Source organism: Lygodium microphyllum, chromosome 5 (genome assembly GCF_053477565.2).
Source record: "Lygodium microphyllum isolate KBCC chromosome 5, Lygodium_microphyllum_v1.1.10, whole genome shotgun sequence".
NCBI lineage: Eukaryota > Viridiplantae > Streptophyta > Polypodiopsida > Schizaeales > Lygodiaceae > Lygodium > Lygodium microphyllum.
In genome coordinates, this window is record NC_141139.1 from 57637316 (window position 1) to 57649840 (window position 12525).

The following is a 12525-nucleotide window of genomic DNA, read 5'->3' on the forward strand; positions in this document are numbered from 1 at the left end:
TCACTCCTTAATAGTTGGCCAAATAAACGACCACTGAAATTGATTGTGCTTGTAATAGTTTAGAAAGCACTATTTGCATTGTTTGCTCAAGGAACTAAAGAATGAATAGATATCTAAATGCTTCAGGTTGAAGGCCTGAAGGGAGAGGCCGCTTCAGTTACCCCCGACTGCCTGCCTAACCCTAACCAAGGGGGTTGTTGACCGCGCCGGGAACGTGGACCGAACCCGCCGCGAGAGGTCTTTCCGTTGAGCTCTATTTGGAACAGGAGGACGCTTGGGTGCCAGGGGGGGCTCTGGCAGTAAATCCCTCGCCTTCCGGGTCTTGCGCAAGAAGCTAACGTGACTCGGGATTGGATCTCGAGGCCCGCATACTAGTCTACGGGCAGAAGCTTGGAATAGTGATCCGTAGCGGATTACTGGATAAGCCTTCGGGCAAATTATTGACAAGCCTACGGGCGGAACTCCTTGTATTTCAAAGATAAAATGATGAAATGATAATAAAGAAGTTGTTTGATATTGTTTTTCTATGTCACGTGATAAGATTACGTGAAGGAACCAGTGCTTAACAGGGTTAATTAAAGAAGCTGTTTGTTATATGTCAAATTAATGTGTTAGATAATTACATAACTAAAACAAACCGAGGAAAGTGCGGAGGATGGACCATGGGTCCGTCCTACGGATGGGTGGTCCCAGTTAGCCGGGAACTTTTCTCAAAAATCTCGAAGAACAGCGGGATGATCATCATCATCAAAACGAATAACGAGAACGATGACCTAGAGTTACATCTTACCCAATTTACGTTGTTTTAGGGGAACGGAATGGGACTATGCCTTATGGCTGAGAGGTTGAGTTTTGCATCCCTCTCGTTTCCCATTCTCCTTGAACCAAGTGCAGCGTGAATCCGCTTCGGACCTGGCGTTTCTGCATAAAATAGTTTACTCGGGTCTGATGCTAGTTGCTGCTAGCTAATGACCAAACAGGAAAACCCAAATTCAGGTCGATCCTAAGTGGGAACGGCCAGGATACTTCCGCTACGTGGCAGACACGGGAAGACCTAGATTGCAAAACCCGTAACATTCCATGGGAGTGCCGGACGGAGTTTTCTAGACATCCTTTCCGATGGACTGCTAAGACGTGTCCTGGATGATTCTAGTGGACACGTTACATTTTCATCAACTCCCTTCTCATTGCTCAATGCATTTGACAGACAAAACTCAAGTGATCAAGTACCTGGAGCTAACCAGATTCATCTAATTCTCTTCAAGAGTCAAGAGATACATGCAACCCACAAATTTGACAGTTTTTAGCCAAGTAAAATGCTTCAAATCTGAGTGCATTTGATCAATAATCTTCAGCTCCAAGACATTCAAACCATTACATATGACTTCCAATGTATGGCCAAGCTTCAGTTGTAGCCAAAGTACATGTCATATAGCTTTGGTGCATCGCCTTGTCACTATTCAGAGCAGGCCTAAACTATTTTCAGATCTACATTGAGCTGTCACAACTCATAGATAAGATTATCCACCAGTTGTAGCATCCAAAGACCATTAACTACCTTCCAAGGAGTAGATGCATGCTCAATATAACTCATATGATGCTTTGTGCCTCAGTAATGCAGCCAATGCCTTCAACGTAATTAGCATGTGCAAACATGTTGTTTGTTGAATTTGTTTACAATAGCTGGTCATGGTCTTGATGATGGAAAATGTACACTTTTTGATGCTCAATAAGGCCTCCCAAAGGCTCCAACAAAGTCACAAATGCTTCTTGACCAATGGCAAGTAGGATACCGCAATGCATGCCTTGTATGATAGACAATGACAGTCAATGGCAGTCAGCCCTTTCACTTTGTAAACACTGGAACTTCATTCATCAGGTCTTCTTCTCGTATGCACTCCACAGAGCCCAGTCATGGGTGCTCTGATCATGTTTAAAGTCAGAGAAGGGTTGGAACTAACACTATGAGGAACTGAGAACTCTCACTCATATCTTCATTATCATTAACACATAAATAAAATGATTGTTTACAACCTAAGGTCTCAAGGACCATTCACACCAAACAACTAAGTCCTAAGCACTGACTTATTTCATGTCCGCATCATGTAGTACAACTCGACACCTCAAGTGTCAGGTATAGTCATACCAAATACAGAAATATGAGCTTGAAGTCTAACAGTTGTAAGCAGGAACTGGCTAGTTCTTGGCCTAGATTTATGTACCTATTTAGGAGGCATAAACGAATGACTAGGTAGGGTGTTCTCAGCAAAGTCTCTCTATAGCATAGGCATGCTACAATATGATAACCAACTACCTCTCCTCCTCCCCATAAAAGTAGTTTTTCTACTAGCCATAATATCCAATGGTGCCAACTCAAACTTGGTCACACCAAATGGCCAATGAAGCCATGCTAATGCTATAAAAATGTAGATACACAATATTGCAGGTTAGATGAGACTGATAGGTTATTAAAATGATATATTGGGATCCAAACCTAGAGTATAATTATCTCAAGTATAAAACTTGCAAGGTCTATCTCAAAAGAGGCCAAATTGCCACTCCCAAGATGTCATGATGATCTTGTCCCAACACGAGCATGTATTGCCTTCTTTTGTTACTTTTACTTATCAGGGTTCTTCTCTTATTTCATTCATGATCTTCTTCCATTGTCCCTTTTCAAGCTAGCTAGGCCACTCCATCCCATCATGATAGACATCAATGCCTCCAAACAAAGAATTTGCTACATGTTTGTAAATGTGTATGCATATCTAAGAACTAGAGAATCAATTAGTGGTAGATGATGGTTGTGGAAACTCATTATACATTCTATATATACTATAAACTTTGTGGATCGGATCCTAATTTCTCCACTTCTTGGTGATGCTATGGTGGTATACTTGCATAATAAGCTTATGAAACCTCACAATGAGTCTTTTCCCTTTATTTTTTATGACTAGCTAATCTATAAATACTCACTGAGATCATGTACAACATGTTAGGAGAGGTCTTAGGGATATCGATCTTCTTAATAAGTATGGTTGTTTGGGAGTAAAGGGTGATGATCATTGAGTAGATGGACTCTATCTTGAAGTAGAAGGGGTGACCTCCAAATCAAGGCTTTCAAATCATATGTATTTTTAAGAAAAAGGCATATAGCCTACCATAGTTGTAGGCTCCATGAAGATGCCAATCTCAAAGATGGGTCCCTTTGGCACATTTGCACCCCAATTCTCTCCTCATCAATATGTGATCCATGAGTAAATTTATAGTTTATCCCATACCCCACACACCTCTCTCTTAATCTCTCATGTCTCCCCTTCTCTCTCAAGTTCACTTTATCTCACTGCCATTCACTCATTCTCTCTCTCTCTCTCTCTCTCTCTCTCTCTCTCTCTCTCTCTCTCTCTCTCTCTCTCTCTCATACATTCTACACTAAAATGAAGTTAGAAATAGTAAAGAAAGAAAACATTAAAGTAAACAAAGCAAGCATTAAATCTCTCATCTTCTTTCTCTTCGAGCTGCCAGTCAGTGCGGGACCTCAAGACGGACACGTAGAATTTTTCAGAGGTCAAAACGGAGTTCGAACGCGAAAGTTGCCAGAAATTGGCCAAATTTGAAAAAGTGGATAAAAATTAAGGCCAAGAGGGAGTGCCCTTGGGGAGGGGGTATCCCCCCCCCTCCCCCCCCCCATTTTTTTTCATGGCGTGGCAGTAGCATCTTCATGCCAGCAACGGCGCGAAAAAAATGCCCCCCACAAATCGATCACAGAGAGCAGTAAAGCAACCTATACAACAGTTCATAGCAGGAAAATCCTCCTTCTTTCCTGATCCTATCACTGCCCTTCGCGCAAGATATGGCTGACCGAATGGAGAGATCAGAATCTAGTCTTTCTCTCTCCTTCCTCTCTCTCCTCTCTATGGACTGTTCATGTGTACTATCTTGAAGAAGGAATCGGAAAGGAGATTGAAGGAAACGGTGATGGAGATGCTAAGGATTGATATGTAGCATTGGATTGAGAGCAATGGAAGCTCTGTCGGCTTGTGACTCAGTCATTTAATACGTCTCGAGTTTTGTAGAAACAGGGTATGACCATTTTTATGAAGAAAATGAAGGGTTTTTGGTATTTTATGATGGTAATAATGTTCTTATTTGATGAAAATTTGTTTGAGTGCTGGTTGCATCATGATTAATTATTGTTTATCAGAAAATTTTGGTTTTGCAATGATTTACATGCGCTATTTAATTCCTGTAAAACCCAAAATGCGGTTTTTAAGCGGTAAAATGATAGTTTTGTCGTTTCGGGTGGGTGAAATGTGTTCCTATGGGGGAAAATGGAAAATAAACTGAATGTTAGAATGCTGAAGTGATTGGAATAAGAAAAATAAAAAATAGCATATTTTATTGATAAATAAATAAAAAAATGAAAAAAATAAGGAGAAAAATAGAAATACGCTTCACAAAATTAAGAAAAAATATAATGATTGTTTGTGGATGTATGGTAGTGGCAAAGCATGAGGTTTAGCCTCAGTTTGCCCTATCTCCTTGTCAAAGTTTGTGATGTATCGCTTTTCATACATCAAAACATGACAAAATGAACCTCTACACCTATGCAACGAAAGCAATACCTGAACATAGGGGGTGGGATGTTTGAATGGTGCGATTTGCGTACTGATTGTTGTTGATTTGCTGATGCATATCATAATATAGAGTTTTTTGTATTTTAATTAAGAGGATAGTAGAATGAGTGTTGTCTCGGTGCTATCCTTACATCGTCGCAACGAGTTAGTAAATAAGCATTGGAAAGCCTGGTTGTGCACAACACGTTTTTGATTGAAAATTATGTTTGAGCACTTTAGGATTATCCACTTTTGCATGTGCATGTCAACCATAGTAACAAAATACAAAGGACTGGATGCATAGCACCTGTTTTCGATTATGATGACCCACGCTTGAGTATGGAAAGGCAACCTAAGTCGTAGGATAGATGTTCGTTTCTTGGGGAATTATTTGGAAATGACACATGGTATCTCCTGGAATACTCTCAAAATGAAAGAGTGAAGTTGGTTCGTTTGTTTTATATATTGAGCAGCACATCAAGGGGCCAATCCCTGCGATGTAGGAGAGCTACAATGGGGCCGTGGTGATTTCACCAAGAGGTTGTCTCCCATGTATGTGATTATCGTGGCATTTATCGCCAATGTGTATGGGTTCTCCCTCTGTGGAGTTTATAGAAAGAGAAACGTTGGACTACAAAACTAAAAACGCATAGATTAGGCTTTAGGACAGTTCGTCCTTTAGCAGCAGATAGACGCTCCTGGCCCACGAGGCCGTGTGGGTGTGTTTGTCTGTTATGAGTATGAGGTCCAGCTAGTGGCATAGCCAGTGCCAGCTCGTTTGAGGTCCCTTCAAGTCATGTCTTCCTCTTTTTTTGTTTGGTATTTATCTTTATGAAATCAATAATATCTGTAATAACCTAGTAAAATTTTTTATACCTTCTAATTTCAAGATGTGTACTTGTTAGTGAGTTGAACAAATAAGCTATTTTCTCATGTATATCTACTACAACAAGACTCCAATGCTTGCTACATCATGCACATCAAATTTTTGAGTTAATAATATTTTTCATGATATAGATCCACTAAAACAATGGGACTTTAATTTTTGCAATTACGCATCATTCTCTACCACATAGCCCACATAACAAGTCACTTAAGTGCCTAATAATCACTACTTAAAGCCACATGATCATTAACTCCCAAGGCTGCACTGAACTAAATTCTACTATCACAATAATGAGCAAGTTAGAGAAGTCCACTAACTAAGAAGTCTATCACTTACCATTCTATAAACAAAGATGAACTCTTCCACAAGATAGAGTGTGCCCCATTTTCACACTCCATGCCAAAAATCCCATGATATCCACCCCCTTTGAACTTGCGTGTCCTTCGGAGGTGCCACATAGGTAACCCACTGTGATTAAAAACACAAACACCTGTCATCTTCATATTTTAAGCCCAATTAGTCCCACCTGAATCGTAAAGACATCAAGAGTATAGATATCCCATCCTACATGTATCCATCAACATCCACCCCTAGCAATGATAGCTTTTGTAAAATTTCAATACTTGTAAATCCATGTGGCATCCCAAGTTCATAGTCAACTCATCTTGAGGTACATATTTAATCTCTACCAATGTCTCTTCCTCATCTCCATCAACCTCCACCATCTTTTACCAAGCTCACCAATGGAGAGTCCCAACTAACCATTGCTCGTTCTAACCATTTGTAACTTTGTATATAAACCTAGATATCAACCAAACTTTGTAGGGGCCTTCCTAGGTATCAAAGCCCATTTTGGATGCATCAATCACTATTAATTCACTTTTTATTAAAACATTTTACAATATCCTTAATTTTTCATTGCTTCTCCATATTGCAGTCTCTTATAGCCATTTTGTTCGCTTGGCTCTCCAATCCTACTGGTGCTTTGGCATATGCCAAAGTATTAGTGTACAACAGATTCACAGTCTTCCTCATCCATATCCATGTCATTATCTTCTTCTTGTTCCACACTATCAATATCAATACCTGTATCTAGGTCATCCAATTCATATATTGTAGACTCCCTTTGCTTAAAGAGCTTGATCCATTTACTAGCTATAAAAATTGTGTAATGCTATCTTGTCCAATTCAATAAGTGACTAGGTAGCTACCTTACCACATGTGGACCAAACCATCACTTAGATATTTTCTGACTTGCAGTTTGTTGATTCTCCAAGCTGTTATCATAAATAAGCACCCAGTCACCTTCCTATATGGATGTTAGCCAAAGTCTATGTCTTTTATCAAACCATTCCTTATTTTGAAGCTTGGCCACCTTCAACTTCTCCATTGATGCCCTAATGTATTTTGGCCTTCTTTCCAAGTACCTTATGCATAAAACCATCAACTCCTCTCTATTCAACCCCTCTTCCCAAGGTATCAAACTCCATGTAACAGTCATCTCTTCTATTGGCATGATAGGCTTTTGGCTATACATTAGTTCAATGGGCATATAGCCCATGACAACACTATGAGTTGCTCTATTGACTCACAAAGGATATGGGAGCAACCGTAGCTACTCTTTCATCTTCCATCCATATGAATTGGCCACGGTCTTAGTGATAGGTGGATGTCCACATTCACTTTTTCCATTGCCTTCTAGATTATAGACTAACTAAGAGATAACTTTATCCCCAAGTGAGAGAAGAATTCTCATGCTTCATCTACATTCAATTCACCCCTATCTATTATAATTTTGCCAACACTCCCATATTGATAGAAAATCTATTCCAAGAGAAATGTACACAGTGCCTCAATGGTCTTTATCCTAAGTGCTTTCCCTTCTACTTGATTTGTCAAGTATTCACATGCAAGCATACGATACAACATCTGCCATAAACCCATAGGCATAGTAACCGAATCTACAATCCATTTAAAATGAAGAGACAATGGATAAAGCTAGTTGCAACCCATCCTAATGCTTCATTAAGGAATACATCTAAGAGGTAGCATAAGATTCCATAAAGAGAGCAATGTTTGCATACATCCCATGCCACCAATACTTTATTTAATTTTGTCAAAGATGCCCCACACACCTCTATGACTAGCCCCCAAGCTTTCATAAAACTTAAGCATCACCTATATCTATGTGGTTTGATCTCCAAGAACTCGTAGTGGAGCTCCCCTCTTCTTCTTAGGATGCTTCCATAAATATCCATCTTTCAAAAACAAACCATATGTCTTTCTCTTGATCCTCTTGAAGTGCTCTCCTGACCATTCTTCCCTCTTTATAAAAGTGTTGAAAATATAACTCTTCATATTCCTCTTCCAAAAACACCTCCATAGCTAAAACATAACACCTATGATGTTTCTTCCTATTGTACCCACTTTTTCCATGGTTGAAAACTTCTTCTTTGCTGCTAAATTTCCTACAACAACAACATTTTGAGATAGTGTAACTTTTGTACTTGATGAATTTATTCTTGTTCTAGCATTTATGACAATTGTACTAGCATTTAAGATACTTATATGTCCATATAAAATAGTTGTACAATTAGTTCTTAATATAATTTTAGCACTTTCAACAAGAAAATCCTCCGCTTCATCCTCATCCATCATGCCATCTTCATCTTTATAATGTGCTCATGATAACACATCAACCATTTGGTTATTCCTCCCTAAAATATGCTATAAAGTAGGGTTGAGTGACTTAATATAAACTATCTGATGCAACATGGCAATGTCGGGAGTAGCACAACTAGTTATCATACCAAATAATGGTAGATAATATATCTCTACCACTACATGAGCACCCATAAAATACTCTCTATCAAATTTTTAGAAGTTGCAACCACTCCCCAAAGCTTCCTCTTTACTTATGGATACCTTGGTTGCCTCTCATTCATCACATTTTCTTTGAATCTAGCAGCATATCTATTCCCATTAGCATCATCTAGTCCAACTTCCTATCCAATACCAATAGGGCTCATATTGACATTAAGGATGATAGGCCTTCCATCCAAGTAATTCACCTTCTTTAAGGTTGGTGTAGAATTAAGCAACTTATTTAGCTTTCGAATAGCCTTTGTGTGTTGCCTTCTACAATGAAACTTTTGTCCCTTCCTTAATAAATGATAAAGGCTTCTAGCCACCTATGTGAAATGAGGAATCCATATCAAATAGAAGATGCATGCATCCAAAAACCTCCTGAATTTTGATACATTGCAGCATATATCCTACATCATGCTACTCCCATCAATCTTAATAATGCTAGACTACCTTCCTGGGCTATAAAAGGAAGACCCCTCTAAAGCCATCATTAATCTATCTTTTACCCAGTCAGAGTCCTTCAAGAACCTACTCTTAAGCTTTGACTATCATATGTCTGGATTGCCATCTCTAAGTTTTAGTGCAATGGAAGTGCACGAATGGACATAGCCATCTTTCTATCAGTTCATTTAAAATTAAAGTAGTCTCTGTTCTTCTAATATTTGCTGTGTATTCTCTACTCCTTGCTCAACTTTTGTGTCAACTATGCCGTGTAATTTCTACAACATTTTCTAGAGTCAAGCACAATACCTTCTAAAACTCTGCCCACATGTATCAAGATTGCTATCAAAGCTCTGAGGAGGAAATCAGTGGCTAACATTAGCTTTCATCAATGCTCACAATAACCCAAGGTTTAATGGAAAATGATTGGAAGATTTCAAAAACAAAACCTTCTACGTTTGAAGAACAAGATTTCCAACTTTAAACAGCATAAGCATGTGTGTTTCTAAAGATGATAAGTAAATTTATGTGATCCAAAAGTCCTAAAAAATTAGACGCTATAGGTATCCATATATGTTACAAATTTTTTCCATATACACTATCGATCATTTTCATATTCCACTTAGTAAAATGAATTCTACTTTCTTTCTTGCACTCCTATTATCTACAATCTACTATTATGCCATATCTTTCTTTTTCATAATACCATACTATAATTTTGATCTTATAAGTTACTCTAGTTGCTTGAAGCATATTTGAGTTGTTTTATTGTAAGAGACAAGGCACTACATTTATTGTATGTTAGAGTGTGCCCATACATTAGTTGCAAATGCAACTAGCTAGTCAAAAGATAGTGTGCCATCATAAAGATAGAGTTAGTTGGAAACATGACTAAAGTTTTGGTTGGCCAGGAAGGTCTCAAGGGCACGTGTGACCTCGATGGTTTGCTTCTTGTATACCTCATGCAACTCATGCTCACCAATCCTCTCAAACTCAAGGGTGTGGACGATCACAGAGGAGCCTGCTTCATTCCCATGTATGATCTTGATGGTGTGGCCAAAAGAGAGCCAATGGGTGCCTAGACCGTAGCCTTCCACTATGCTCCATTTGGCCTCACATTTATGGTGGTCCAAATGCTCCAACTTAGCTTTGAAGAAGTCGATGCCAGGGAGGTGACCTGCAATGCAATCATAATTAGCCACTCTCCTAGAACTTAGGGGATAACTCTATGTGTGGGTGGGTGGGTGGGTGGGTGTGCGTGTGTGTGAAGGGGGGGTTCTAATGTGAACATAATATGTGAGCCCATCAAAGAGACTTTCATGTGAAAATAATCTGCGAGTGTGTCAAAATGCGTGTTTCGGCATGGGCTAAGGAAACCACGCATATACGAGAGAGAGAGAGAGCCCGCGCGTGTGGAATTAGAGGTAGGCGATTAAAGCTGAAATAGTAAGTGGCACTAGTCCTAATGAACCTTTTTGGTTGGAGTAATTTCATTCCTTTGGCCAAAAGCGCAGGTCAACTGCAGCAATAGCTGGTTCAAAAGCTTATAATCGACGTCGCTAACAAACGCGATCGATATTTATAAGAGAGGCATTAAAGAGGAAATTCTACGGGGTCTAGTAGTTACAGCACTCGTTCTTACTCGAGATTTTCCGTAACTTGACGTGAGCCACGCTCCCGGGTGTCGCCCATTTGCCCCCTTCGACGATGTCTATGCGCTCGAAATGCTCGGGGGCAGCGGCCGCCAGGGCCTGGGGGCCCTTCTCCACGAAACCTTTCCACAAGAGAGAGGCCGGCTGCTTCACAGCCACCTCGAACACCTCCACCTTCTTCGCATGGACCTTTGCGGAAGCCATTCCGCTCGCTCGCTCGCTCTCTCTCTCTCTCTCTCTCGTGGATCACTGTACACTGCAGCCAGCTTCTGCCCGCTCCTTTCCCTCTACCGAGCGCCGAAGCCCCGACCCTTTATATAAGAGAGCTGGCGCAAGGCCATTACACAGCTCACGGATTGACGTCGTCCTTTCAGCACGCGCGGTCCCCATACGTCTGGTACGCCCTCAAGACGGCTGATAGCTTTTCCTTTCCACGTATGCAGTAGTAGATAATCATGCCGTAACTTTTCCACCTTCCGCGCATCTTTGGATTCTCCGATATAAAATGCCACACTCGCGACGCCATGCGCGACTTAGGTTGATTCGCGACCAAGACATCAAGGATTCACGAGCAAATTGACGCCTTACACTTGGCCTTCTCGTGACGTCTAGCGTCCACATTGAAGTTTCTTAGTAGGTTTCGCAACTGCAAAATGAGGGATTCTCTAACCACGCATGCAACAAAAGCACCGAAAGGCCTTTACCTCCCAGAATTTCTTCGATTCCAAATCACGCTTAACTAATGTTGGATTCAAACACCCTCTTGTCGTATGGACGAATAAACTATCCAAATCCAAATGGATCTTGAAGTATTTTCTTGACATGTATGGCCTAACTCGGAGCATTGGAGTTTAGATAGAAGAACCTGAGGTGAATGTTCTAAAACTATCCTGAAAACTTAGGGGATGTGACCACAATGGTGATTTAATACGATGCAATGCATATCCTTAATCTTTGGCTATATCTTATAGTATCTCTTGATAATCTCTTGTTATGGATTTTGATCATGGGTGATACAAACTTAGATATTATGGTGCTTGGGTTTCTTTAGGTTCTCATGCTAATTGTATTCCAATAATAAAATTGGAGATACAAGTAATTGGACAAGAAGCAAAGGGGGTTAATGTAACTTGTAAGTAGTGTCTAAAGGATGTGAGAGACACCTTGGAGTTTCTAGACAATACAACTCTTGATTATAATTTTAAGATCAATGGCACCACAATTGGAAGAAGAGTTGAATGCTCTTTCTCTTGTGTGAGGTGTTTGCCTCCTAGAATTTTGAGTTTTGAAGTATGAATATATATAAAAATTTGAAACTTGTTCTATCTTACAAACATTATTACCAAATGTATTCTTTAAAAGATACTCATAAGCATTGAAGAGAACTTGTGTGAGAAAGATCAAAAAATTCCATTATATGTGAGTTACGAAATTGAACTACAAACATATAGAGGCAATGTATTTGTGGTGTATATACACAAATAAACAAACACAAGGCTAGTTAGCTTTTTATATATAGTCCTACAAACATTCTAGATAACTCTCCATTTACAAATATATGCATTATTCTATAGTGGTACCTCTTGAAGAACAAAGTTGAAAGGTCTTTCAGAGTCAACAATATCAAAGTGGCATCCAAGTATGCAATAACAAGTCTAGTAGCAATGGAAGCAAAAACTTATCAAGAAACTGTAAAGACTACCTGCACATCAAATTCAAAAAACAAGAGAAGACTATTTATGATACATTTTTTCATGCCATGAATTCATGAAAGAGATTTCATAAGGATGACCTTTTGAGCAACATTATCAAAGTAGATCAAGCTCCAATATCCACTATTAAGAAAAAAATAGTAATAAATAATTGTAACATGAATTCTTCATAATCATGATAAATCACATATCTAATCAGAGTGAATAAAGATACATATGGAGAAAATAGAGAAGAAGTGAAATTGGTATAATATCTTATTGAGTAGGAATAGTGGAATATCACAACATGCGCTCCAATATGGAGCTCAAACCTCCCAACTACCACCGAGCTTATATTATATACATGATAA

General features: G+C 39.4%; 1 protein-coding gene across 1 annotated transcript; it reads right to left on the reverse strand.

Annotated features, from left to right (window-relative positions):
• Nucleotides 1-9538: 9538 nt before the first annotated feature.
• LOC148035858 (major pollen allergen Car b 1-like) lies at nucleotides 9539-10762 on the reverse strand. Its single transcript, XM_087679019.1, has 2 exons — nucleotides 10454-10762; nucleotides 9539-9988 (listed from the first exon to the last, which is right to left on the reverse strand). The coding sequence occupies exons 1-2, from the start codon at nucleotides 10665-10667 to the stop codon at nucleotides 9687-9689; spliced, it is 516 nt and encodes a 171-aa protein (XP_087535145.1). The 5' UTR covers nucleotides 10668-10762; the 3' UTR covers nucleotides 9539-9686.
• Nucleotides 10763-12525: the final 1763 nt, after the last annotated feature.

What these genes read in the sequence shown, in the direction of transcription:
- LOC148035858 (XM_087679019.1), bottom strand. Translation starts at nt 10,667, where the DNA reads ATGGCTTCCGCAAAGGTCCATGCGAAGAAGGTGGAGGTGTTCGAGGTG. An exon ending in CAAGTTACGGAAAATCTCGA is followed by an intron (nt 9,989 to 10,453) that starts GTAAGAACGAGT and finishes ATTGCATTGCAG; the next exon opens with GTCACCTCCCTGGCATCGAC.